Here is a 23452-nt window from a genome sequence, read left to right on the forward strand (position 1 = left end):
TATCTGTTAAGGCAGGTCCAGAGGAGGGCCAGGAAGATGCTCAGAGGGCTGAAGCACCTCTCCTATGAAGAAAGGCTGAGAGCTGGAGCTGTTCAGCCTACAGAAGAGAAGGCTCCATGGTGACCTCATTGTGGTCCTTCCGTACTTAAAGGGGACTTATAAAAAAGATGGTAAGCGACTCTTGCTCGGTCAGATAATGACAGCACAAGGGAGAAAGGTTTTAAACTAAAAGAGGAGAGATTTAGATTAGAGATTAGGAGGAAATTCTTCACTCAGAATGATGAGGCACTGGAACAGGTTGCCCAAAGAGGTTGTGGATGCCCCATCCCTGAAGGTGTTCAAGACCATGTTAGATGAGGCCCTGAGCAACCTGATCTAGTGGGTGGCATCCCTGCCTATGGGAGGGTGGTTGGAACTAGATGATCTTTAAGGTCCCTTCCAACACAAGCCATTGTATGATTCTATAATTCTGTGTGATGAATAGGAAAATCAAGATTTAAATGACTTTATTAATTTCTCCAAATCTGATAGATGAACAATAGCACTTAATCACAGGAGAAAACTACACTAAACTAAAATTGTGTTGCTAAGAGCTAGAACTTGTTCTCAAATAAATAGAGGTCAGTATTAGTATGATGGATAAAAATACCTGCATTACAAATAAAATTCTTAGTGCTTACAACAGAACTATTATATGGCTCAATTTTTACTATAACCAGGAAAAACAAAACCAAAACAAAAAATGATGACAACAACAACAAAAAACTACACATATTTTCTGAAAGAATTGTTTAACTGCAAAGACATCAATATTATTTCTAATGACTTTAACATTGTGCCATCTTTCAAACAGATTCGCCTGTGTTGGAGAGATTCCTTTTCACATTTGTAACACAACTAGTTATTTCTGAAGTCAGTATATTCATATTCCATGGCAGTAAATAGTAAACAAAATATGGTAAAATGATTCTTCCCAAATATATAGTCTTTTATTTGAAATTGCAAGTGTTTAGAGTCTCATTCAATATTCTTCTGCTTGAGCACTCATGAATTCCTGGATGCGACATAACCCTTTCTTCATTTGACTACCAAATGGTATGCACAATTAACACAGTGTAGGTATTTCTGGATCACAACTGGAACGTGAAAAGCTTTATATATATATGAAAAAAATTCTTATACTAAATGATGCTAAAGTATTCCTCATCCTCCTTGGTGTTGAAATAAGAGGAAACTATCACATTTTCAGACCCTGCCTAGCATGGTGAGTCTCTGAAAGAAAAGTTGGCCTCAACAGAATTTAGACTACCATCATACAAAAGCTCCTCTGTAGTAACTATCAAAATCTCCTGTGCGAGTAATGATTAGTTCAGACTGTATTCACAACCACAGACTCAATTGTCACCATAATCCCTAATACCAGGCAACATAAATATCTTTGAATGCCTTCATAAGGAATTTTCTAGCTGTCTTCATATAAGTCCTTATAGATATTGTCCAAAGAAAGAGCCATGCAGCTAGCTATGAATATCTTGAGCAACAAATGGAAAACATAACTAGAAGCAAAATGGAAAGCAAACATGCATTGAAGTTGGTGGCAATTTAAATCAAGAATCTGCTTGAAGCCATATTTTTCAGACATTATAACATTGTTACTTGGAATTTTCTTATCTTTCCTTCTTCCTACAGAAATTTCAATGTGCTTCTTACTCAGCATTTGTATAGTGTCTGTTCTGCTGATGTTTCTTACATATTTACGAACTTATTGTTTGAGTTTAAGTGTTTTTAATAGTTAATTTCTTTACATGCTATGTGATAGAGATAGCAGCTTGACATAACAAGCTGGCTTTTCCAAACTAGAAGACACTGGGGAAAAACTGTAAATCAAACAAAAGTATGCTATTCTAAATATTTACATGAACATAGCTTTCAAAGACCTACAGTAGAAACCACATGGAAACATATGAAGAGACAACTAAAATTGTATACAGTATAGTATATGTGTTAAATTTGGAAATATGCATATAGTAGTTGTATAGCAAAGCTCAATCCTGTCCTTTATGTGTCTGAAAACTACATAATCTGTAGACAAATATGCAGCAACATCAGTTTTACTCATAAAATACCGATTAGATACCCATATTGTCATAGTTATTTGTTCTGCAGTGAATGATGTTTTGCTTGGGAACCAAAAGATAAAATCTCTATGAAGCAACACAAGAAGAACATTGAGGAATTTGGCCCAAAGCTCTGCCTAGAGATAAATCCCTTTTGAAAATATTAATATTTTGTAACCACTATACAACAATTTAATCTCTGCTATTATTCCACTACCTCTGCTAGAGCTCTGCTACCACAAACTTGATCCAAATTGGATCCTTTTGGTAACTTTAACAGTGAAAATTAATCTTACTCATCAGTTCAAGTTTTGCTTTCAGCTTGCCAGTGTAAAATGTGGAAGCAACTCTATTGATGTATACTGGAAGGAGGCAACTTCCCACCAAAGCCTGCAGCAGACCAGTGCCTGTCCTTCAACTCTGCTGCAGGTCTCCAGGACAGCCTGGGACATGCAAGTGCATGGCCTACTGCAGTCAAAGAAAATGTATCTCAAAAGTAAATAGACCAAGGTATTAGCAGAACATACACGTATGTATGAATTAACTTTACCTTAGGTACATACATGTATATGACAGATTCATTCACAAATTCCAGGCTAGTAGAGAGTTCAGAGGTCCTGATAAATGTCTGTTTTTGCCCTTATAAAGATTAGAAGACAAAAATAAATAAATAAATAAATAAATAAATAAAAAACAATGGAAAATTCCATAATTTACATGCTGGATAACAATGTGGAACTCTGTTGCCTTTCTTGACTTATCAATCTCAAGGCTACCCTACATGCCATCTTACAGGTCTAATCTTCAAAAGAAGATTAGATTGATTTTGAAGCTCCTAAGAGATGTGCATAGAAATTTGTGTGATCTGATTGCTAGCCATGTTTGAAAATTTAACCTACATGCAGATTTTCAACAACACTAAACATCCACCTATCCTCCTGAAGCCAAGGCTAGCTTTTGATATCAGATTTTACATTTTCCACCTCACATACATGTTCGGAATGCACATGATGCTCTTAAAATAGTTCTAAATGTCAAAGAACACGTATTAAAGGGAAAACAAATTATAAAGTGCTTCAAAACTACAGTAAAACTGTGTGATTTTCCTATTGGTGATTAAACAAAGAGATGTAATGTACACTCTTTATGTCAAATAATAATGTACATTCTTTATGTCAAATAATACTGGGTCTATACATTTCATCAATCATTTGGATAAGTTCTTAGTATGATTCATGTAAGGCAGCACATGTTCTATATTTTACCTGTCATCACATTTAACCCCAATGGGAGAGTGATATTGTTGCTAATAAATTATATAGGACATTTTAAGGCACTTTCAGCAATTTTCAGATTTTACTTTCCATGTTAAAAACTTAGGAGTTAATGCTGTTAGACAGGTTTTCATATCTTTTGGGAAGACTAATGGGAAATGGGAAGCAACGGACTGTAACACAGCATTTTATTTTTTTTTTTTTTTCAGTTCAGGAAAGGTTTTTACTTGCTAAGATGAGGAAATGACGCTCTTCATTTGGCAGACAGAAATTGATGTAAAACGGTATGGCTTTTACATGGATGGTGCTGAGGATAAACTGCGCCACAGTGCTACCCCTTTGCATTTCAGGTCATAGAATCGTAGAATCTATCATAGACCTAGTGACAAGAGATTGTTTCTTAAGAAAGAAAAAAAAAAAAAAAAAAAAAAAAAAAGAGAAAAGAAAAAAAAAAAAGAAAAAAAAAAAAAGAAAAGGTCTTTTTGAAAAATGAATGAGAAAATTAATTGGTGTGCGTGAACACAATAGTTCTGGCTGGCCTGGTTTTCATTCCAGTGAGGTGGGTGAATTTGTCAAAGCAGGTCATAGCAAACGAGGCATGAAAAACTAGGAGCCAGCTATACAGGAAGTCTTCCATATAACAGCAGTAGCTACCCACCAGCATTTTTATATTAGCATAATGGATAAGAAGTCTGAGGATATTATACCCTCAAATAATAAAAAATAAATAAAAAATAAGTTTGAGCACCCCAAAAATTTGTTTTGGTTTGCACAAGAGCTAACTAAACTCATGGTTTCACTGCTCAAAGCAGCACCTCTGGATGAAAAGCCTATTTTCTATGTTTATACAACTTGGTTTAAATTGTGGTTCAATGTGTTTAATGTGTTTTCTTTTTATTATTTGAAAAGCTGAAACTCTCAGCAATGTCACCTCTAGATTGGCATCCTGAGACACAGGTTTTGAAAAATAAATGGCCTTTTTTTTTTTTTTTTTTTTTTTTTTTTTTTTTTTTTTTTGAGAATGAGGTATTGGTGACCACGAGCATCCAGATGCCTTGCTGATTTATATCAAAGCCATTCTACTCACTTAGTTTTATTGTAGGCTATACTTGGATTTCTCAAGTATCAGAAATGCCTTTTGTGCATTTTGGATTTTCCAGTGGATAATGAAAACAAAATGAATGCCATCACCAAAACTTCTGCATGTTGTGAAGCTTTTTTTTTATTTTTCACTGATGTAAAACATGTTGAGTACAGGTTATAGAAGTATGAACATTTGTTGCCAGTATTTAAGAAATGAAAGCAAGACTTTAAAGAAAGCATTGAGTCTCTGTCAATAGTAAAGACAGTTATAACAGATATATGCACTGAACATATGTCATGAACACCACTTCTTTCATAATGCCAGAAAGGAAATCAGCAGTGTTTGAAATGAGGCTCTGACTGCACTGAAATTGCTTGAAATTCTGTCTTTGACATTATTATAGCTCAAATTTCATTGTATATGCTTTATATATACATCAGAAAACATAAGTAAACTGTTGTTCATAATTTGAAACATAATCATTGTAACAATTTCTAATCAAGTTTGTCAGTAACGTGGTAAACTTTGTTCCAAGCAAAAAGTCCTTGAAGTATTTATTGTAATTGCATTTCACCTGTGTTAACAACCTATGTGTTCCTGCTCCATTGCATGTTTTGTTTAATCCATATTATTCAGTTGTGATGAATAGTGAAGGACAAGTGTTTTATTTATTTTTTTTATTTGTTATATGAAATTAAAATAACTATCAAAAGCCTTCACTACTTGCTTAGAGATAGGAATACAACACAACTTTCAGATTTAAGGATTGGGCATACTCTTTTATTATGTATACAAAAGAAATCCCAGAGGAAGATGTTAACCGTCAAATTTTGTTTGTAATGTACATTTCTAATAAATCATTTTGCAAAAAAAGCACAATATGAAAGAATCACAGATATCTGCATTTCATCATTTGTTAGCAAAGATAATAGAAGCAGAAAAACATAAGAAATTTAAAAATTCAAGGAAGAAGAGAGTGAATTAATGGGGAGGAACACTCCACCACTCAAGTGGTTCTTCTCATTTTTAACAATTTATCTCATCACCTGCACAGTAAGCTTTTTTGTCATCAAGTTGCAGCACAGAAACACAAAAGTAAAATGTACTTGGGCTTGGTGACTGGCATACAGTATTAATAGGCATCATCATCAGAGGATGCCAGAAGGATGACAAATAAATCAGCCGAGACAAGCAGGCTCCACCGAGTTCAGAAGAAAAGAGCCCCTGGCTTTCTGATCATCTCTGCAATATCCAGATAGGTATTTCATGTATGTTACTACACATGAATCAATCCACTATTACCATACCTTCAATATGGATATACTTGTTTGTTCCACTACAGAATTATAGGAACTTTCTCTTAAGCATTTTTTTTTCTTTTTGTCCTTTAGCATGAGCTAAATTAGCCAGCTAAAATATTTGTCTTAATTAAACCAAAAACGAGGGCAGTAGAAGAAAAGTTACAAACAGTTCTCTTTGAACTCACATGTCTCTAGTTCAGTGGGAACAGTTTGCATAATCTTTTCTATATCAACAACATTCCACATGCATATTCTCTCTATCTTTTTCACACACACACACACACACACACAAAGGAACTGCAGAAGCAACTGTTCCCAGATAAACAGGATGACACCAATACAGTGTATCCCTTTTCTAACATTTTAGCTGTGCCTGGACATAGATATTACACTTAGCACTTAGGCTTCTCCTTCATACCCCAAGATAATACTGGAACTTGATTCTACTTTCACTTAAGTCTGTGTTAAAGCAGTCACTTTGTAGCAGTCTGCTGATACTCTATCAGAAGGAAAATATTTTCCAGTGACATTTCCTTCAGTTTACGAAAAAGGTCTCCTTTTTTTTTTTTTTTTTTTTTTTTTTTTTTTTTTTTAATAAAAAGAAGATTATATATAAATACATAGATAAAAACAAGTCAGATGACATTACTCGGTCAAGAATTCTAACCTTTTGTCTGAAAACTACAAAATTTTGATTTGGATTTATTGCCTAACACATTGCTACCTTTACGTGAAGTTTCAAGTCTTCTAATTAAAAGGTTTCTAGCTAGACTACCTCTGCCATCAAGCAATTCTGTCCCAGAAATATCTCAAAGAAATGCCTAAATAATCTGCTGAAAACTTCAACAATAAGGATTTCACTATTTTAAAACAAAATAAACTGATATATTTCCTGTCTGGCTTCAGCATAGGAAACCTTAAAAACTCAAATGGCCCCTGAAAATACAGGCCACATAGAAACCAAAACTAGGTTTAAATTCAAATACTCTTCCAGATCAGTTTCAGGCTTTCCTTTCCAACAGAAATCTTGCTTCTTTTTTAGTGTTTTGAGGGACTGGAAAGAGCAATGCAGAAAAAATCTTACAGGCAGAGTTGCAGTTGTATTCTTTTTGATATGAACAAAAATGGAAATGCTCAAAATATCATTATTAAATTGTTCTAATGGCATGTGCATCCCACTTTCAGGCCTGGGTAATGTTGAGAGAAGACTATGCACATAATAGAGCCTGTACACACAATCCTGTCCTCAAATGAGCAACAAAAAAAAAATTGTTTTTGAAGTTTGTCTGCTTCTCATGGGCTGGGCTTGAGCCTTCTTTCAGCTGCAGCAGATTGACATTGGCATTGTTCCACTGATACCATTGACACAATTTCTGATTTACGGTGTTGTTCCAGGTCTTTCTAAAAGTGGTCTTTTTGTGTTACAAAATGACACTGCATATGGCATTATCTGGTATCCTTCACTTCTAGGCATGTGAAGGGAAGAAGTGGCTAGGAATAGAGACTGTACTATCAACCCTGTCCTTGATGTGGTACCCCACAAATTTATGCTGACACAATGCAGGGATTGTAGAGCATATTGTGAGGCTCTACACCATCTGTTTTCTGCCTCTGCTCTTCTATAAATAACAGATTTCAGTCTCCATGGGTGCCAGGCTAGCATTTTGCAACATACCCCTCCAGCCCTTTAAAATTCCTCCTGGCCCTCTGGGAATTTCCTGTTCTGCCAAGAAATTTTGTCTGGACAGAACTGAGGTTTGTCCCTTATCGTTAAGAAATCCCTTTACAAAAAGGCAGAGATGTGTTGAAGTACTTGGCTCCAGAGAGCTTGCACCAAGAAGTGGACCCAGAACCTCTGCTGCCCCTGGAAGCTCTGTGGGGAGGAAGGGGAAAGGAATTAGCTTCAGCTGGGTGGACCTGAGGTTGGGAAATGCCCTTTCCTGGACAGGAATTGAACTCACACTTTACCACTGATTCACTCTGAGCAGCATCAGGCCAAGCTACTCAGGAACTCATTAACATCACACTCTGGGTGAGAGTCAAGAGACCATTTTTTTGAAGTTTGTAGTCCTCTTGAGGCTATTTAATGATAATGGCTTGATTTTGTGGAATGTGTTGAAAACCTCCTTTGGGTTTATGTTCCCATAGGATATTGTTTTTTCTAGTCATATTTTTTGGTAAGGGGCTCATGGTAGCAACACCTGGAAAACACGTGATAGCAATACCAGACTAAACAAAATGGAAGAAAAAAAAAAAAAAAACAAAATTAATATCTACTCTGTTAGAAAAATCACCAAGCAATTATGACTTAGGATGTGGAGCTGTCTCACAATATAAAGCTTGTATTGCATTATGAGTAATATTCTAAAAATAATCTTGCTGCAGCTTGCTTATAACCTTTCAGAATGATTTTACTATGGAAGTGAAAACATGACACCATTTAGAACCACACTAACCTAACTAACATTGAGGGCAGTCATCCTGAAAATTAAGAAGAATACAAATGGAAAATTTATCCTAAAACACATTTCCAGTGTTCCATCATAGTGAGTTACAGCCCATAGAAAAAGAACCAATGCTAATTCTAGTGTCAATGAACCAAAAAATGTCAATGGTAATTTCAGGAGATTTCTGTGATCTTGGTAGTGAAATAATGAATGAAAATATTGAAGTAGTCTTCAAAAATGCATGAAAAAGGAAGAGATGTAACGCTTTGGTTCATATTTGCATCAAGAGTCCATGGCATATCTTCATGCCCAAAATAGTGTGACAATTTCAGTCTTGCTCAATTCTGCTTCTAGGAAATACCTCATGGGGTCAGTGTCCAAATAACTAAATGTTTCCAAGATGTGTAGGAGTACTAAGTTGTTTTTTTTTGTTTGTTTGTTTGTTTTTGTTTTGTTTTGTTTTGTTTTGTTTTGTTTTTTAATACTGGTTCAAGAAGCATTTTTGTTGTTGTTTCTACAACTCATAGTTTTTTTGCAGGGAGCACTGTGAGGCGATATGGTATAAGGTAACAAATGGTGGTTTTTTTTTGGTTTGTTGGTTTAGCATTAAAGAAATATAATCAAGCATCCTAGCTCTAAGAACCCAAATTACAGACAAATCTTTGTTATTTCTGTCTGTGTTAAATTTTGTAATTCTTTTTAGTGTTGGTCCATCCATTGCACTTCAAAAGTCAATATGTAAATACATTGCACAAAAACTTGATTCTTATTAATATTAATATTAACAAAAATTTATTAATTCCCTGTATAAATAAAAAGTTTACTTTAATAATGTTTTTAAGACTTATCAGTGGCCTGTACAGCATGTGCTGTCATGTGCATGTCATCTTTCACTGACAAAAAAAGATATCTAAGGTCATACGATCCCCTACGTGAACTGTGCAGGAACTATAATTCCTCTTTTTGATGCATTGAATTATGGTGACATTGTTCACTATAGGAAGGCTACTCTAGGAAGTCTCTGGAATTTCCATCTTCATCTACTTATTCAAAAGCATAAAACACGTGTGCTGGTGTAGAGTAACAGAGCAATTCCCATTCAGTTCTACCTTCTGTTGAAGTCCAGCATTACTGAAACATAACTAAATGTTTGTGATAATACTCCCCAACAGTGAAATTGTATAAATTTATTTAATGGGGTAAGAAACTTTTTGTGGAAAGAGTACCATCAACTCTAAACGTGCTTTCAGGATTGAGTCCTTAGATCTTGCCAAAATCTGTAGTTGACATGTCTGGGCAAATGTTTTTCTAGTATTTCTGGACTCTAGCTCATACAAACTCTGTGAGGTACTTGCTTGATGTTAGTAAATTGTTTTCGTCACCTAGTGGTCAAATACATGCATCAAATGCAAACATCACCTCTGAAGCTGTCATTGATGGTAGTAAAAGAATTGTCATGAGAGTAACATGTTGGTGACCATACGCACTGCCACAAATGGCATTCTGCTTCTACTGAGCATTTCAGCCTGGGACAGTTAGCATTTCAGATATCTTAATAACCAGCAAAACTTGCAGACTTCATAGTTTCCTTGTTAAAAATTGCTGCTGAACCCTTGACATCTCTTTTTGTTCTTATATTCTTAAGTTTAAAAGGATATACTTTCTAGTATTAAAAAAAAAAAAAAGTTTTATTTAAAATAGAATCTTCCACATATATAATGATTTATTTCTTAATCTAACTGTATTACTCCTGAAATATATAGTATCTGATATAATATTATTATATAGTATTAGTATTAGTATACAGTATTATGATCTTTATAAGGTCATGCAGCCAGTACATAGTTTACAGCTACATTGCTTCAGGGCATTTTACTAAACATGCTGTACACCAGGGCAATTTTTCAGACTTTTCCATCACTTCAGGACAAGTTATTCTATTGTGTATGTTTTATTGACATGTTTCTGTTTTGTTTTGTTTTGTTTTGTTTTTACCTTAGGCAGCACTGAAATTTATGGATTACAACAGCAACCTTAACTCTTTCTGTCAGTCTTCTAAAGAATCCTTCTATCAATTTTAAATGTGCAGGCTTCTTGTTCTAAGTGTCACCCCCAACTCCCATCTCTTCTATATCCCTCACAATCTTTTGGAGAGTTGACTCCTGCCATCTTTCTGTCACTGATACCAGATGGTCCAGGCACTTTACACTTTCCCTGGTATGATAGTCAATGCTTACAAGTTCATTTTCCATTCTTTGGGAGTCACCTGTGCCATAAATATGTTATGGAATTCAAAGCCACAAAAAAGCAATTGAAAAAACTGTTCGTATTTCATTTGCAGATTACCTGACCCACAAACTCATCACATATATTTTATGTGATTTATCCAAGCACTATATTTTGTCTTTAGAGAGGACTACATACATAGGCAATGAGATGGAAGCATTTTGCTAGTGAGAGGCAGAGATTTAACTAATGTACTGGCTTCGTACTGGTAGAGTGTGAAACAAAGCTAGCTTTCTCAGCAAGACTCAGTTTCTGAGGGTCTGAAATCAACATTCAACAGAATACCTCTTGGGTGCAAACAGAGTCACGTGGTAGAGCTTTGTACAGTGAATGGCACAGTGCTTCATCAAGCAGATCAAACTATAAAAATTATCTTTTACCAATGATTATTGAATTTATTTTGCTGTAATCATCCTTCACCTTAAATACTAACAGTCTCATGCTTGGCAAAGCCATCTTGTGCTGTATTACTTCCTATATAAGAAGATAAATGATGCATAGAAGTCCTGTACCTGTAATTGCATAGAAATTCTGTACCTATAACAGGTAAAAATAATTCTTAAGGAAATTACATGAAGACAGGGGCCAACATAGTTGAGTTATACTGATGTCATGGAGGTAAACGATGTCAGAGGAATATACAGAAGGACATTTAAGACATGAGCTGGAATTCTTGGAAAAGCCAAGAGATTGAACTGGGTCGTTCAAGAAAAATGTGAAGAGAAACAACCTTAATCATCACCTCTGAAGTTAACAGGCTAAAGTGATAAAGAATTGTGCAGTCTGTATCTCCTCCTTACAAAAATAGTAACACAAAACCTTTCTAACTGATCATTGGTGGCCTTTCCCATTAACAGGATAGAAGTGATGCAGGAAAGATAGGCGGCCCTTGACTGTTAATCTCTACTATTGTAAGTCACACACAGATTGAAGTATGAAGTCTTAGCCAAGGAACAAAGGGAAATAGTTCATTCAGGAAAAGATTAAGTCATTTCTTTGAGCAATTCTCGCTTTAAGCAGATCCTCAGCATTCCAGGCACAGCACCAAAGGCATCATGGTTTGGGGGCTGCCCATTACTGTGTTGACTTGCTGATGTGGCCTAGAAGGCCACAGGAATTTCCTGATGAATTAAGACTGTAGAGGGTAAATATTTAACTATGACGCATATAAATATACTCAGTACTTAATGGCAGTGATCCTAAATCCTCACTTTGGTTACTTTTATCTACATATGAATGGCCAATTTTCAAATGTTCTAGCAGTCTTTTTTTTTTTTTTTTTTTGGTGTTGGAGGAGACTTCAGAGGATCAGGTGTTATATAAAATGTTTCAATGAGATTTCAGAACTATCAGACCATCCCTAAATAGATTTTCCATAGAAAATATTATTTTTTGAGAAGTAAGATAATTATCTGAAAGTCCTTGTCCTCCTGCAGACAAATACATGACTCAGAACAGAAAAAAGCATGTGAATAACCATATTATTTACTCTCTCTGTTACCCACGTACTGAGATGATGAGAGAATTTTTAAAAGGGGAGTCTATTTAATACTGTTCTCCTTCCTACAAAAGACTTTTGCATGAAAACTGAAACTCCCAGATGGTTATTGCTGAATCTGTTTGAAACTGAATGTAAGAAAGTGAAAATCAGCACATTTAAGTAGAGCTATAGGTGAAATCCAAGCTGAAAATTCATTCAATACAATGCTCAGAAAAATTACAAGATCAACATTTAAAACATTATTTTCCCCTAAATCTGCATTGTGCAAGACCATATTTGCAGACAAGCTTCAGAAAGAAAAATAAACTTTTATAAACATCATCTGACAACTTTAAAACATCCATAAATAATATGAACCAAAGGGCAGGCAAGTCTATAATTACCACACAGATAGATGTAAAATCTTCTTTGGAGGTTGTATTAGGGCTTATGCTTTGATTTGTGTGCATATTTAATATGTGTTCTGAGGATTTTGAATGTATAAAAGGTCAAATGTTAAACTATATCTCAAAATAGTAAATTTACACATTGAGAATTTATTTATTTATTTTTAACCCACAGTCAGGAAGTAAGAACAGAATTTTCAAGGCTGGAATTTTTTTTAAGAATGGCTGAAAGTTTGTTGTAACATTTAAAATAGGGGGCAGGTGCACCCAAATGATGCTAGTTCTTTTGTCTGTAAAACCTCCAGGAGGTGGAAACTAAAAGCCTGGCTTCCAAAATGATGTGATTCCTAAGGCAGAAGTTTCATAACATAGGTACTATCTTTCAAGAAATCCTCTTGCATACAGATAGCCTTTAAAGGAAATTTAGTTGTAAATGTAGGCAGGATCAGTCTGGTATTATTGTCCTGCAACAGAAATAGCTTTTAGATTCAAAAATGATTAGCACCAATTTGATCATTTGTGCTGAAGTGTGAAAGGAACTGTGTTGTCAAAAAGATAAATTACCTTTTAAGATCATCTGCTCCAACTCTTCAGTTCTCCCATACCTCTGTAGTCTTGCCTTCATTTCCTGGCAGGGATACTTAGAGTTTATCCTATCTTTAGGGTAATCTCTCAAGCCCATCCACCTCCTTGGTCTAGAGAGAGGGGAAAGCATGCCAGAACCCAAAGCCTTGGGAAGAAGGTTCTGCTAACTGGAACAAGTGAATCTTGGTTCAACTTGTTCTTCAGACTGGAACAAATGGATTTTGGTTGTCCCCACACATTCTTATTGCAGAAGGAAAGCCTGGTACATGATTTGCAACAAAACAACTAGACAAAACGTACCAAATGGCAAGAAGCTATTCTGATAAATAAAAATTCCCAGAAGATGTGAGGAAAAATTAGAACTGTATAGTTATGTCAAGTCCTATTAAAGAAGTAGATGCCATGCACCACTTTGATTTGTAAAGGCAAAAAGCACAACTAGGTTTGTCTTGCAGTGGACACGTAAGGACATAAACATATATGGGATGGGCAGTACTTGGATCCAATATTTTTTCCAGAATATGTGAAAATTCTTGCTTCATATGCAATCTCAAAAGGACAAGGTCAAATGCACACATAACTTACAAGCAGCATAGTATGAGGACTCATTCACACAGAATTAATTAATGAATAATACGCAAGGTTTTATCTTGCTATCAATCTTTCTATTATTTGTGTGTGTGTGATGTGTGTTTGTGTGTTGTTTTGTTTGCTTGTTTGTTTTGAACCTACAGGTCAATTCCAGGTGGTATCCGAAGTAGGTATTTAGCCCAAACTATAAATGTTCCCCACCATATAAAAAGTAATGTTTTCCTCTTTAAGACAAACAAATTATGGCTGTGAAGGTTGTTTTAAAACAAAACCTCCAACAGCAGATAAATGTGTATAAAATGTAGAAATGGATTTAAACCACGATACTTAGAAAAGCATTTTTGTGTACCTTGACACCACTCACTCCAAAAATCAAACGCATGCATATGTATGTATGCATGTATGCACAGACTCAGGCACCAGGGAGAGGTGTCCAAGGCAAAGAACTTCTTCAGACTCTTACACAATTTGGGATCAGGACTTTTTACTGATAGAGCTTCAACCCAGATTTTCCAACTACAAGTAAAATTGCATCCACACTTTCAAGCTTATTTCTCTCGTTTGAGAAGGGAATAGTAACAGATCATATGACTGACTATGTGCTACAGTATGGCGGACCTTTAAAATATCTTACTAAAGACATATGTGTTCCACTATAAAACTATCATAGTTCTAATTGTTCCCTCTTTTCTTAGTAGATTTTTCTCTTTTTTTTTTCTTCTTTTTTCCTTTCCTTTCCTTTCCTTTCCTTTCCTTTCCTTTCCTTTCCTTTCCTTTCCTTTCCTTTCCTTTCCTTTCCTTTCCTTTCCTTTCCTTTCCTTTCCTTTCCTTTCCTTTCCTTTCCTTTCCTTTCCTTTCCTTTCCTTTCCTTTCCTTTCCTTTCCTTTCCTTCCCTTCCCTTCCCTTCCCTTCCCTTCCCTTCCCTTCCCTTCCCTTCCCTTCCCTTCCCTTCCCTTCCCTTCCCTTCCCTTCCCTTCCCTTCCCTTCCCTTCCCTTCCCTTCCCTTCCCTTCCCTTCCCTTCCCTTCCCTTCCCTTCCCTTCCCTTCCCTTCCCTTCCCTTCCCTTCCCTTCCCTTCCCTTCCCTTTTCGCTGCTAGAAGCGAGTTAAGGAAATATAAGAAACTTTATTCATGTAGCTACAATGTCTAATAGAATGCTGATTTCCTATATGACTTCCTCAGAGGGATTGTAAAATTATTTCAACTCATTTTTCTTTGGTTTGATTTGTTTTAATCCCAAAAGAAAATAATTTTTTAAATGCATGGTAATGTAACTTGGGCATCTTTCCAGCTGACCCAATATCTGTCATGCTTTGACTGTCTATGCCCATATAGACAGTACAATATTTAGCAGAGCCCCACTATTAGGTCATATTTAGACAAGAAAGTTGTACTAGTTTAACTTGAATCAGTTTTAAAAAGGGTTAATTAAACTGGTGCAAGTCCCTGGGCAGGCTTCTTATCCCAATGTAGGAGTGACTTAAATTATTTGAGATTAACCTGATTCTCAACTAAGGTAATGAATAGCAAAGCTTGATCTTTCCGCACAAACTTTAATGAGAATGTAGTGTAGACGTGCAGCAATTTATGGCATTTCTAAGTTACCCTTCTGACTGAGTATTCACCACAGTAGTGTTTCATAACACTGTCTAAAATATGCACATGCGGTTACACAAGAATAACCCTGTGTTAAAGTACAGCTTGCTTCATAAGAAAAAGAACTCTTCCTATGAAATATGATACTATTTCAATTTCCTTTTCCTGATCAAACTTCAACACTTTAACAAGAGGAAATCCTTATGCTACTGGGAAGACTGTTACACCAGAACTGTTTATTCAAGACACTTGGGTTGCTGGTGCTGAAGGTGAGGTTCACAGCACAGCTAAAACCATGACAGTGGTTCTAGAAGGTCCTCATTTATTAGTTCTTCCTTGTTTGCAACTCACAGCAAAGAACTAATCTGCATTGTAAGTTGAAATGGATACAAACAGGTTGCCAATTATCTTCACCATTCAGGATTTGTCTGCAATAAATCACACAGTCAAGCCCAGTTTTGATAATGACAAGTTTATTCAAAATTTCTGGTAGCAATAGGTCTGAAAAACTATCCGTTCCTCAGTAGTCTGCCTCAAAATCTGTGCAAGACTGAGCTGAAGTCCTATATTCACCTTAAATGAAACAGGATGGAACTGTAGCTGCTAGAGTGTGTTTAAGAATACTGTAAGAATGAGAATCTTTCCCACAATTAGCAGAACATAGCTAATACAGAGTAAAATATAGCTGTCTCAGATATAAACCATTTACTCAACTGTAATTTGAAACATATACTCAATATTACACATATTCACTGCATTTGCCTACTTTTTAACTACTTTAGTTACACATTTTAAAATAGATTTCCTTTCAAAAGAGTTTCTGAATTCACATCACTTTCTCTAAACACATTTCACTAAATATTATTACCATACATAAACTGCTAATAGCACAAAATGTCTTCCACCAGAATGACTCCAAAAGCAACACAAAAATATATATATTAAGCCTCCCAGCAGCCTTGTGAAATTTAGTACTACAATATCTGTGTTAGAAAAGGGAAACAGAAATACTTAAAGTTTATGATTTCCTTGCAGCCACAAGGGAAGTCTATGCTACAGCTATGGACAGGGAGTAAGGCTTAAATCTATCCCACTTAACTGAGGTATTTAAATCAGGAAGTGAGCTGTTCAGGATTTCCCTGGAGTCCATGAAGAGAAGCAGGGACTTCCATGGGATGGTTCGGATGGCTGGCTCTTCCTCTGGGCCTGCTACTGTCTCTTGACGCAGAGCTGAGAGATTCCCTACTGCAAAGAAAAACCTATCTTGGTTATCTCTGGACTTTGGCCAGAAGTTTGGGTGGAATAATCCAGGCCTAGAATACCCAGCCCTACACTTTTCCCACATGGGCCTTTTTTCCAAGGCACCCAGCACTTTGAAGTAGAGACAGCTTCCAAACCACAGAAGAGAATGGGAACAATGAGTTCTCAGCACCCTTGAAATGACACATCATTTACTTTACATCAGCTTCATTTAGGAAAGCTCTCAGTGTTCCAAATGAGATCTCCCACTGGGCATGTTGGTTGCACAGTTCTGATGACTAATAAATGTAATATTTTATTGTTACCAGAAAGTTCCTAATTACAGCAGTCATCACTGAAAACAAACACAGTCAGGTTCTACTGCACATTATGATAAAACCTTCTGCCCAAGCATGGGAAATATTTTTTATGTCATTTGCTACCAAATGTGGCAACATATGCCATTGGCCTTCAGTATACTTCTCTGATTCTTCTACCTCTTAAAAAAAAATGTCAGTAAAGCGACACTTTCAGGCATTTCCATGTTTGATGTCTTGCCTCTTTCTCAGAACGTCCCAAGGACTTCAGCAGTTTCATGAAAAAGCTTTTGAAATGCGGGCATATTATCAGTCATGAGACCTTTTTGGAGGTAAACAGGCAATTTTATTTTTAGACAGATGTGAATTTTCTTAGAGCCAGATTGTTTCAATACATTTATACTTGCTCGTTAAGGTTAGTTTTGACATATACTTATTCATTAAGTAGTACATACTATTTAAGTATCCCATTTTTTGAACCCTCCATTTGCTCTACAGCTTGTCTGTGGGAAGTGACACTTTAAATTTCATTAGGATGAGGCTTTGCTTTGGATCTGAGAATTCATTGACTTCAAGGCAAAAAGGAGCACCTAGAACAATTAAGAGCCTCTGAGTCTAGACAAGAAATACAGATTCAAGCTGAACCCCGGGTAGGTTAGTGGCCAGTTTCGGATAATGATTTCTTAATGTTTCCTTTTAGTCATGGCCTACCTTGAAAAATTAAAGATTTAGTGGAAAGCTATTTCTTCTGTAGTCCTGTTAGTAATGTTTATACAAGATGAATAGCAGATTTCAAATCTAATGGTCTGATTTATTTGTGGAAATTAACAGGAGCTCATCATGGATCTCTTTTGATTACACTTAATATCCAAATATTATGTAGACGTCAAGGTCACATGTCAAGTTCACATTACAAAATGCCCGATTAAGCATATCCACTAATAAAATTGATTGTTTACTGTTTCTTGCTGTAGTTTAACTGGGAAATATTGTTTTGTTTTCTTTTGTTTTGTTTTCAACGTGACACAAATTTGCACGGCTCATTATCGCCACTTCCATATCTATATTAATTTAGATTATTCCCATATGTTGAGGAATTTTTGAAACAGCAAGGAGGCCATGACTTGCTGCAGCTGAGCAAACCAAGCTACCAAGACGACTACAAGGAGTTGCCATAACGATGTTCCCTTATCGCCCAATTGAGGAATTAAAAATATTGTTGCAAGCAGCTGGCACTTCCTTCAAGGACAAGATCTACGTGACTGCTAATCACAAGGGGGTTGTTTTCTTGCAGGTGGGGTTGTTTTCTTGCAGTTGTTTGTCTGAGTGCTTTCGACCAATAATCTTGTGTGAGACATTATCTGCCCCTGCTAAACTGCTATAAGAGTCAGGCTATTTGGGAAATAAAAGTGAAGCATGATCTAACTGTATTGGTGAGTGTCATGTCTTCGGCCAGTCTTCCAGCAACACCCATAGCTTATTATGACAGCTTTTTAGACCTTGGCCACTCTGGGCCAAGCTCTGCTCCAATTTATCACATCTTCACATCAAGAGTGTCTTATATGCAATCTTCCCAACTTCAGGAAAGCATATTAAATTCCAAAGCAAAATTCAGCCACTCCTCATACATGAGCCTGCTGTGCTGGGCTCTGCTGGCAAAGACAACAGAGGGCAGCAGACTCTCAATGGAGCCACAGAACACAGTGAGAGTACACCAATCTTTCCAGAAGCTGGTTTCTTCCATGCAGTGACTGGTACCCCTCAAAACCTAATTACCTTATAGGTATTTGAAACCCGAGTGAGTGTTATTTCTGAAAAATGTGAGTCAATAGAGAGCACTGAGGGTGCCATGGACAATAAACTTTAAAGTAGATTATGAGATAGATACAGGCAGCCCAGAAAAACTGCACGTCAATTCTTTCTTTAATGACAGAATCCAAATCTTCATTTTGTACTTCTTCCCTTATATCTGGAGACAGCACAGACACTTTAAGGGGCAAGAGAAGCTGAAGGATTCTTTAAAGCTGAAGATTCTTTGTTTTGATTAAGTATTGTAATGTCAGCAATATTTGCAGAGAGAATCAAAAAGAAATCTAAGTTTGGATACTGGTGTATCAGAATAATTGTGGTTTGCTTTCAACTCAAGGTTGTATGCCTGTGTTAGCTCCTTGTAGTATAAGATTAAGCATTCATTTGAAACATTTATGATATTCTGTTTAGGTAAGGATCAGAAAAAGGAATGAGTGGATCATGTAAAGCTCACTTTCTATGGCAATAGCAATTATTATTATTATTTTGACTAAGTATATGAAACACCCATCTATATAGCTATAGTACATGTATACTGAGTTCATCGATACCATAAGTTCACCAAGCTAAGAGAAAGTTCCAGAGCAAGACATGATGATAACATTTCGTGTAACTGCTCTTTGGCAATACTTAGACACTGCAATTAAATACCAAACAGTATCATGTGTGCCAGTCAGTTGCTGCAAGAAAGAAAATGTGATGAACTGTTTGTTTTGATCTATTAGTATAAACATATTGCAGAAATGAAACTCAAGCTTAAACAATGGGGAAAGTTATCCGGTATTAAAATAAACAGTTCTAGGAAAATCTCTAAAAATGTTTACCAAGTCATCTTCTTCCGAGCAGTTTCTGCACAGAGCATTTTGCTGTGTCCCTGGTTTGCCAGCCAATCCCGGTTACACTGACTGCAGATATGCAAATGCTAATGGACAAGGCTGGAACTTAATTGCCTATAATCAGCTCCCCAAGGAAGTGCACTTTTATCTAGAATCAAGCTAGTAGGTCATCAAAGAAGCACTTTTGGTTTTGAGGGTGAGAGTCTATTAAAATAAATAAATAAATAAATAATAATAATAAAAAAAAAAAACTTATTAACTTATTTTGCTTCTATAAATCTGCTAGTTTGCTAGTTAGATGTACCAGAAAACCATTTAAAGTTAAAATGCTATTCAGTTTATTAAACAAATTATGCTTTCACATTTTTTTTAACTAAATACTGAAGGCTAGCGTATGTGTAAAGAAAATAATTCACTCTGCCATACAATGCTTATATACAATTTTAATGAAAGTTGTATATATTATGTAGCATAATTATAGCATAATGCACATTGTTCTTTCATGTAAGTCAGAATATATCTCATATTCTGAAATACAAACACTGTTTCTTACTATAACTATTCACTTCCAGTCACAGACCTATAACTACTAACTAATCTTTATTTTGTTTACAGCAGGTACATTTTAGGGTACTACTTAGTGTAACACTAATTACATCTGATATTAAAAGTTTTTTGGGGGGCAGTAAATACAGACTATAAAAATGAGATGCAAGATAGCTACATAATGTATTCATTTACACTTAAGCATTATGCTTCTTTTGAAAGGAAGTGAGTTATGGCTGAGATGCTTTGTAATGGCAACAACAACAAAGCATATGCAGTATTCAGAGATGCTATAATGGAGCTGCATCAGACTCATTTGTTCAGAGTGAGCCATACTCCATCACACAGAGTAACAGGTCCTTTCATTCCAGGGCAAGCTGATGCATGGGGGTATATGCACAAGCCTAGCTTCACATAACACCCTGGGAGCAGAGGGCTGGGGGCTGGGAGGGAAGGAGGAGGGGTGGTTTTGCCCACAACCCGTTTTACAATCACTGAGAAAGAAAACAGTCCTCAAATACAAAACCATTTCATTGAGCTTCCTACCTGTTCAATCACTTCCCTCCAAAGTGTGAGAGGACTAACCCTAACTCAGGCATACACACTCCAGAGACTCATTTTTCTTCTCATTCAGTTCAGAGTGAAACAGTGATCTTAGTTCAGTCTCTAGTGGACAAATACAGAATAAGTGAAGTCTCATAACCATGATTCAGCAGGCAATTTGTTCAAGCAAAATCATGTGCACACATAAACACAGATAACAATTTTCCTCTCTCGGTGCTTGCCTCAGCCTCCCAAGATACAGTAAAATAATTTCTTAAGAAATGCTTTCCTCTGCGAAAGACATCCCCTCATTTCCAGATTTATATTCCCCAAAGCAGACCCAGATATTAAATAATGAGAAAAGTAGTCTGAAAAAAATAAATGCTTGGTTATATTTTGTTTTATAGTCACATGTTTACTGGATAAAGTCATTTCTTTCTAGAACCAGATATGCAAAGAGCACAATTAATTTACCAAGAGATCAGAAAATTCTCTTTAAAGATTTTAGTTGGCTTAGGGGGATGGAAAGGATCGTTTAAGTTTTTTAACATATTTCTATCTTGTATGCTGGACTTTTAATTGAGATAATTAACAATAAATATGCTAATATGAATTTTTAGCCAACCCAGTAGAATATTTATTAGCTTTTCATTGATGTTTGTTCTTAGTATGAACTTGTGTCACAGTTAAATCATATAACCATCAAATGGGTGCATAAAATAATTTTCTTGTGCCATCTTACATGACTAGTTGCATCACCAGTTGCTCAATATTCTAAGTTTTGCCAGGTCAAAATGTCAGAATAAGAATAGGAATATTACAAGTAATAAGACACAAAGGCTGTTTATATATTTATTTTTACTTGTCAACTATCCCAAGGCATTTCCATTACTAAGGCATAGACATGATCCTTCAGGGTATGTAATTTTACTCAAGTGAATAATCCTGTTAAGGTAAATGGAGTTGCTCACACAAGTAAAGCTATTTAAATATTTAAGTCTTTTCTGGCCCAAACTTCATTTCATATACAAAATACTGGAAAGTTTATTAGAAAATTAGCACAAATTCTTAAAAAGAATTGTTTCTGTTAACTTACTGCAACACCTTCCACACCATTTTTCCCTTTCTATGAAAGAATACACAAACAAATTAAAACAGGCTGTTTCAAGTCCAGTGTACTCTACACATTTTAAAAGTTTTACTTTGATGATTTAGAAGTGTGAATGCATATATGTTGTTTTACTTTTTTTTTTTTTTGATTGTTTATTTGTTTGTTTGTTTCTTTCCTTCCATCAATTAACTGGGTGAAATAATCACGAGGTTTACTTCTGGAGGAGCAGTGATATTCTTAACACAGATCCTATGAATGTTGATTTTTTTAAATGTACACTTTTGCTGTCAGAGTAGCAGGTACCCTGCATGACATCTGCTCTGAATCTGTGAACTGTAAGTAGAGTTTATAAGACTACTTAGTAAGTTTTGTCCTAAGAGTCTCTGGTATATTTTTGTATACACTGGCTCACAAAACATAGGTGGTCTCTGGAGATAAAGCTTTAAGAAATTGCATCTTTCAGTAATGTGAAGAAAATTCTGCTCCTGACAGCAATACCACTAGAAAGGTAAACTCTGGCTGTGAGATTTCTCCCCTACTCAGCCATGAATGAGTTAAATCCTTATTAAACTCCTTTCTTATAGAAACTCATGAAAACTATGAACAGCATAAGTATCACCACAAAAAAAAAAAATAATAATAATAATAATAAAATAAATATATATATCCATTCAGTTAGAACTGAAAAAAGAAACACTTACTTTTTGTAGCCACTGTGTGTAATTTTCCATCACATGTTCCAGATGCTGCAGTTTCTGGGAAGAGAAATCCTGTTCCACGTGAGGAGCATCTCTCTGAAGAGCATTTGTGTTGTACTGGTCTGTTGTGCTTTCACGACAGTTCCCGTCCTGTTCTGGCAGGATGAAAGTATAGGTGCACTGCCCATGCTGAATCCGGTTAAATCTTCTCCCACTGGCTTCTGGACCCCGACGCTGAGTATTACAGCCTATGTGAGCAAGAAGTGCTGCCAGGAAAGCAAAGGAAAGGAAAACTGACATGTTACTATTACTTTCCTTTCCTACTCTTAGAAAAACTTTTTCTTCCTTTCTTTATTTTTTTTTCTTAATTTCCTGTAAAGTTTCTGGAAAAAAGGAGTGGAGAAGCGCACTTAAATAATCAAGCTTGGATAAATAGTTGTTTCTTTTTTTCAAAAAAATCACTATGAGAATAATTTCCTTAGTTAAAATTGGGATTATTTATTGCATAGTAGTTAAGATTTATTGTTTCCTCTCTGTTACAGTCCAGCATGTAGCCTGCTTTAGTCAGCTGCATATGCATATCCCAGTCTCTTTCCCCTACACTATCTGCAGCAGAACTGCTATTTTCTCTCAGACTTCAGTGAGTTTTATTAAGGTTGCACATTCAAGCCAAGCTGGAAGCAAGCAGCCTTTCACAAGATGACTTGACAGGAATGCGTGTATGAGTGCGCCCCTATGCTAAGGATGGCTGATGGCTCAGTACAGAGGGATCGTCTTACAAACTGGCTGGATGCATGACCTCAATCATGCATGGCGTTCCAGCCCCTATTGCATACAACTGCTAAGGGCTTTTGACGAATTTACGTAAGTTTAATAAGTAAGGCAGTCCACCTTAATACACTTCATATGTTCACACTGACCTATTAAAATGTAGATAAAGTGTAGAAATTTGTTGTAATTCCTCTGTAAATATACAAAGCACTGAAATTAAAAATACTTTCAGTTCTGTGCTGCTCACTAGCCATTAAAGAATTCTAAGTCAGGAGAATGACACTTATGGGAAAAAAAGTTACTTTTAACCCTCACATGTTTTAGCTGCATTTTAAAGACAATTGTGTTTCTTTAGCAGAATTTACAGAGAGCATTTTACAAGATAGAATGAAATTAAGGCTGCCAAGTAGTAATG

At 35.8% G+C, this 23452-nt stretch overlaps 1 protein-coding gene across 1 annotated transcript in view; it reads right to left on the reverse strand.

Annotated features, from left to right (window-relative positions):
* Nucleotides 1-22970, reverse strand: part of ANGPT1 (angiopoietin 1) — a 189373-nt gene extending 166403 nt beyond the window's left edge. The window contains exon 1 of the mRNA XM_082753146.1: nucleotides 22270-22970. Within this exon, the coding sequence (XP_082609272.1) occupies nucleotides 22270-22566 (297 nt within the window). The 5' untranslated portion in view covers nucleotides 22567-22970. The remainder of the gene's footprint in view (nucleotides 1-22269) is intronic.
* Nucleotides 22971-23452: the final 482 nt, after the last annotated feature.

This window comes from Aythya marila (assembly GCF_965140915.1).
Source record: "Aythya marila genome assembly, chromosome: 2".
NCBI lineage: Eukaryota > Metazoa > Chordata > Aves > Anseriformes > Anatidae > Aythya > Aythya marila.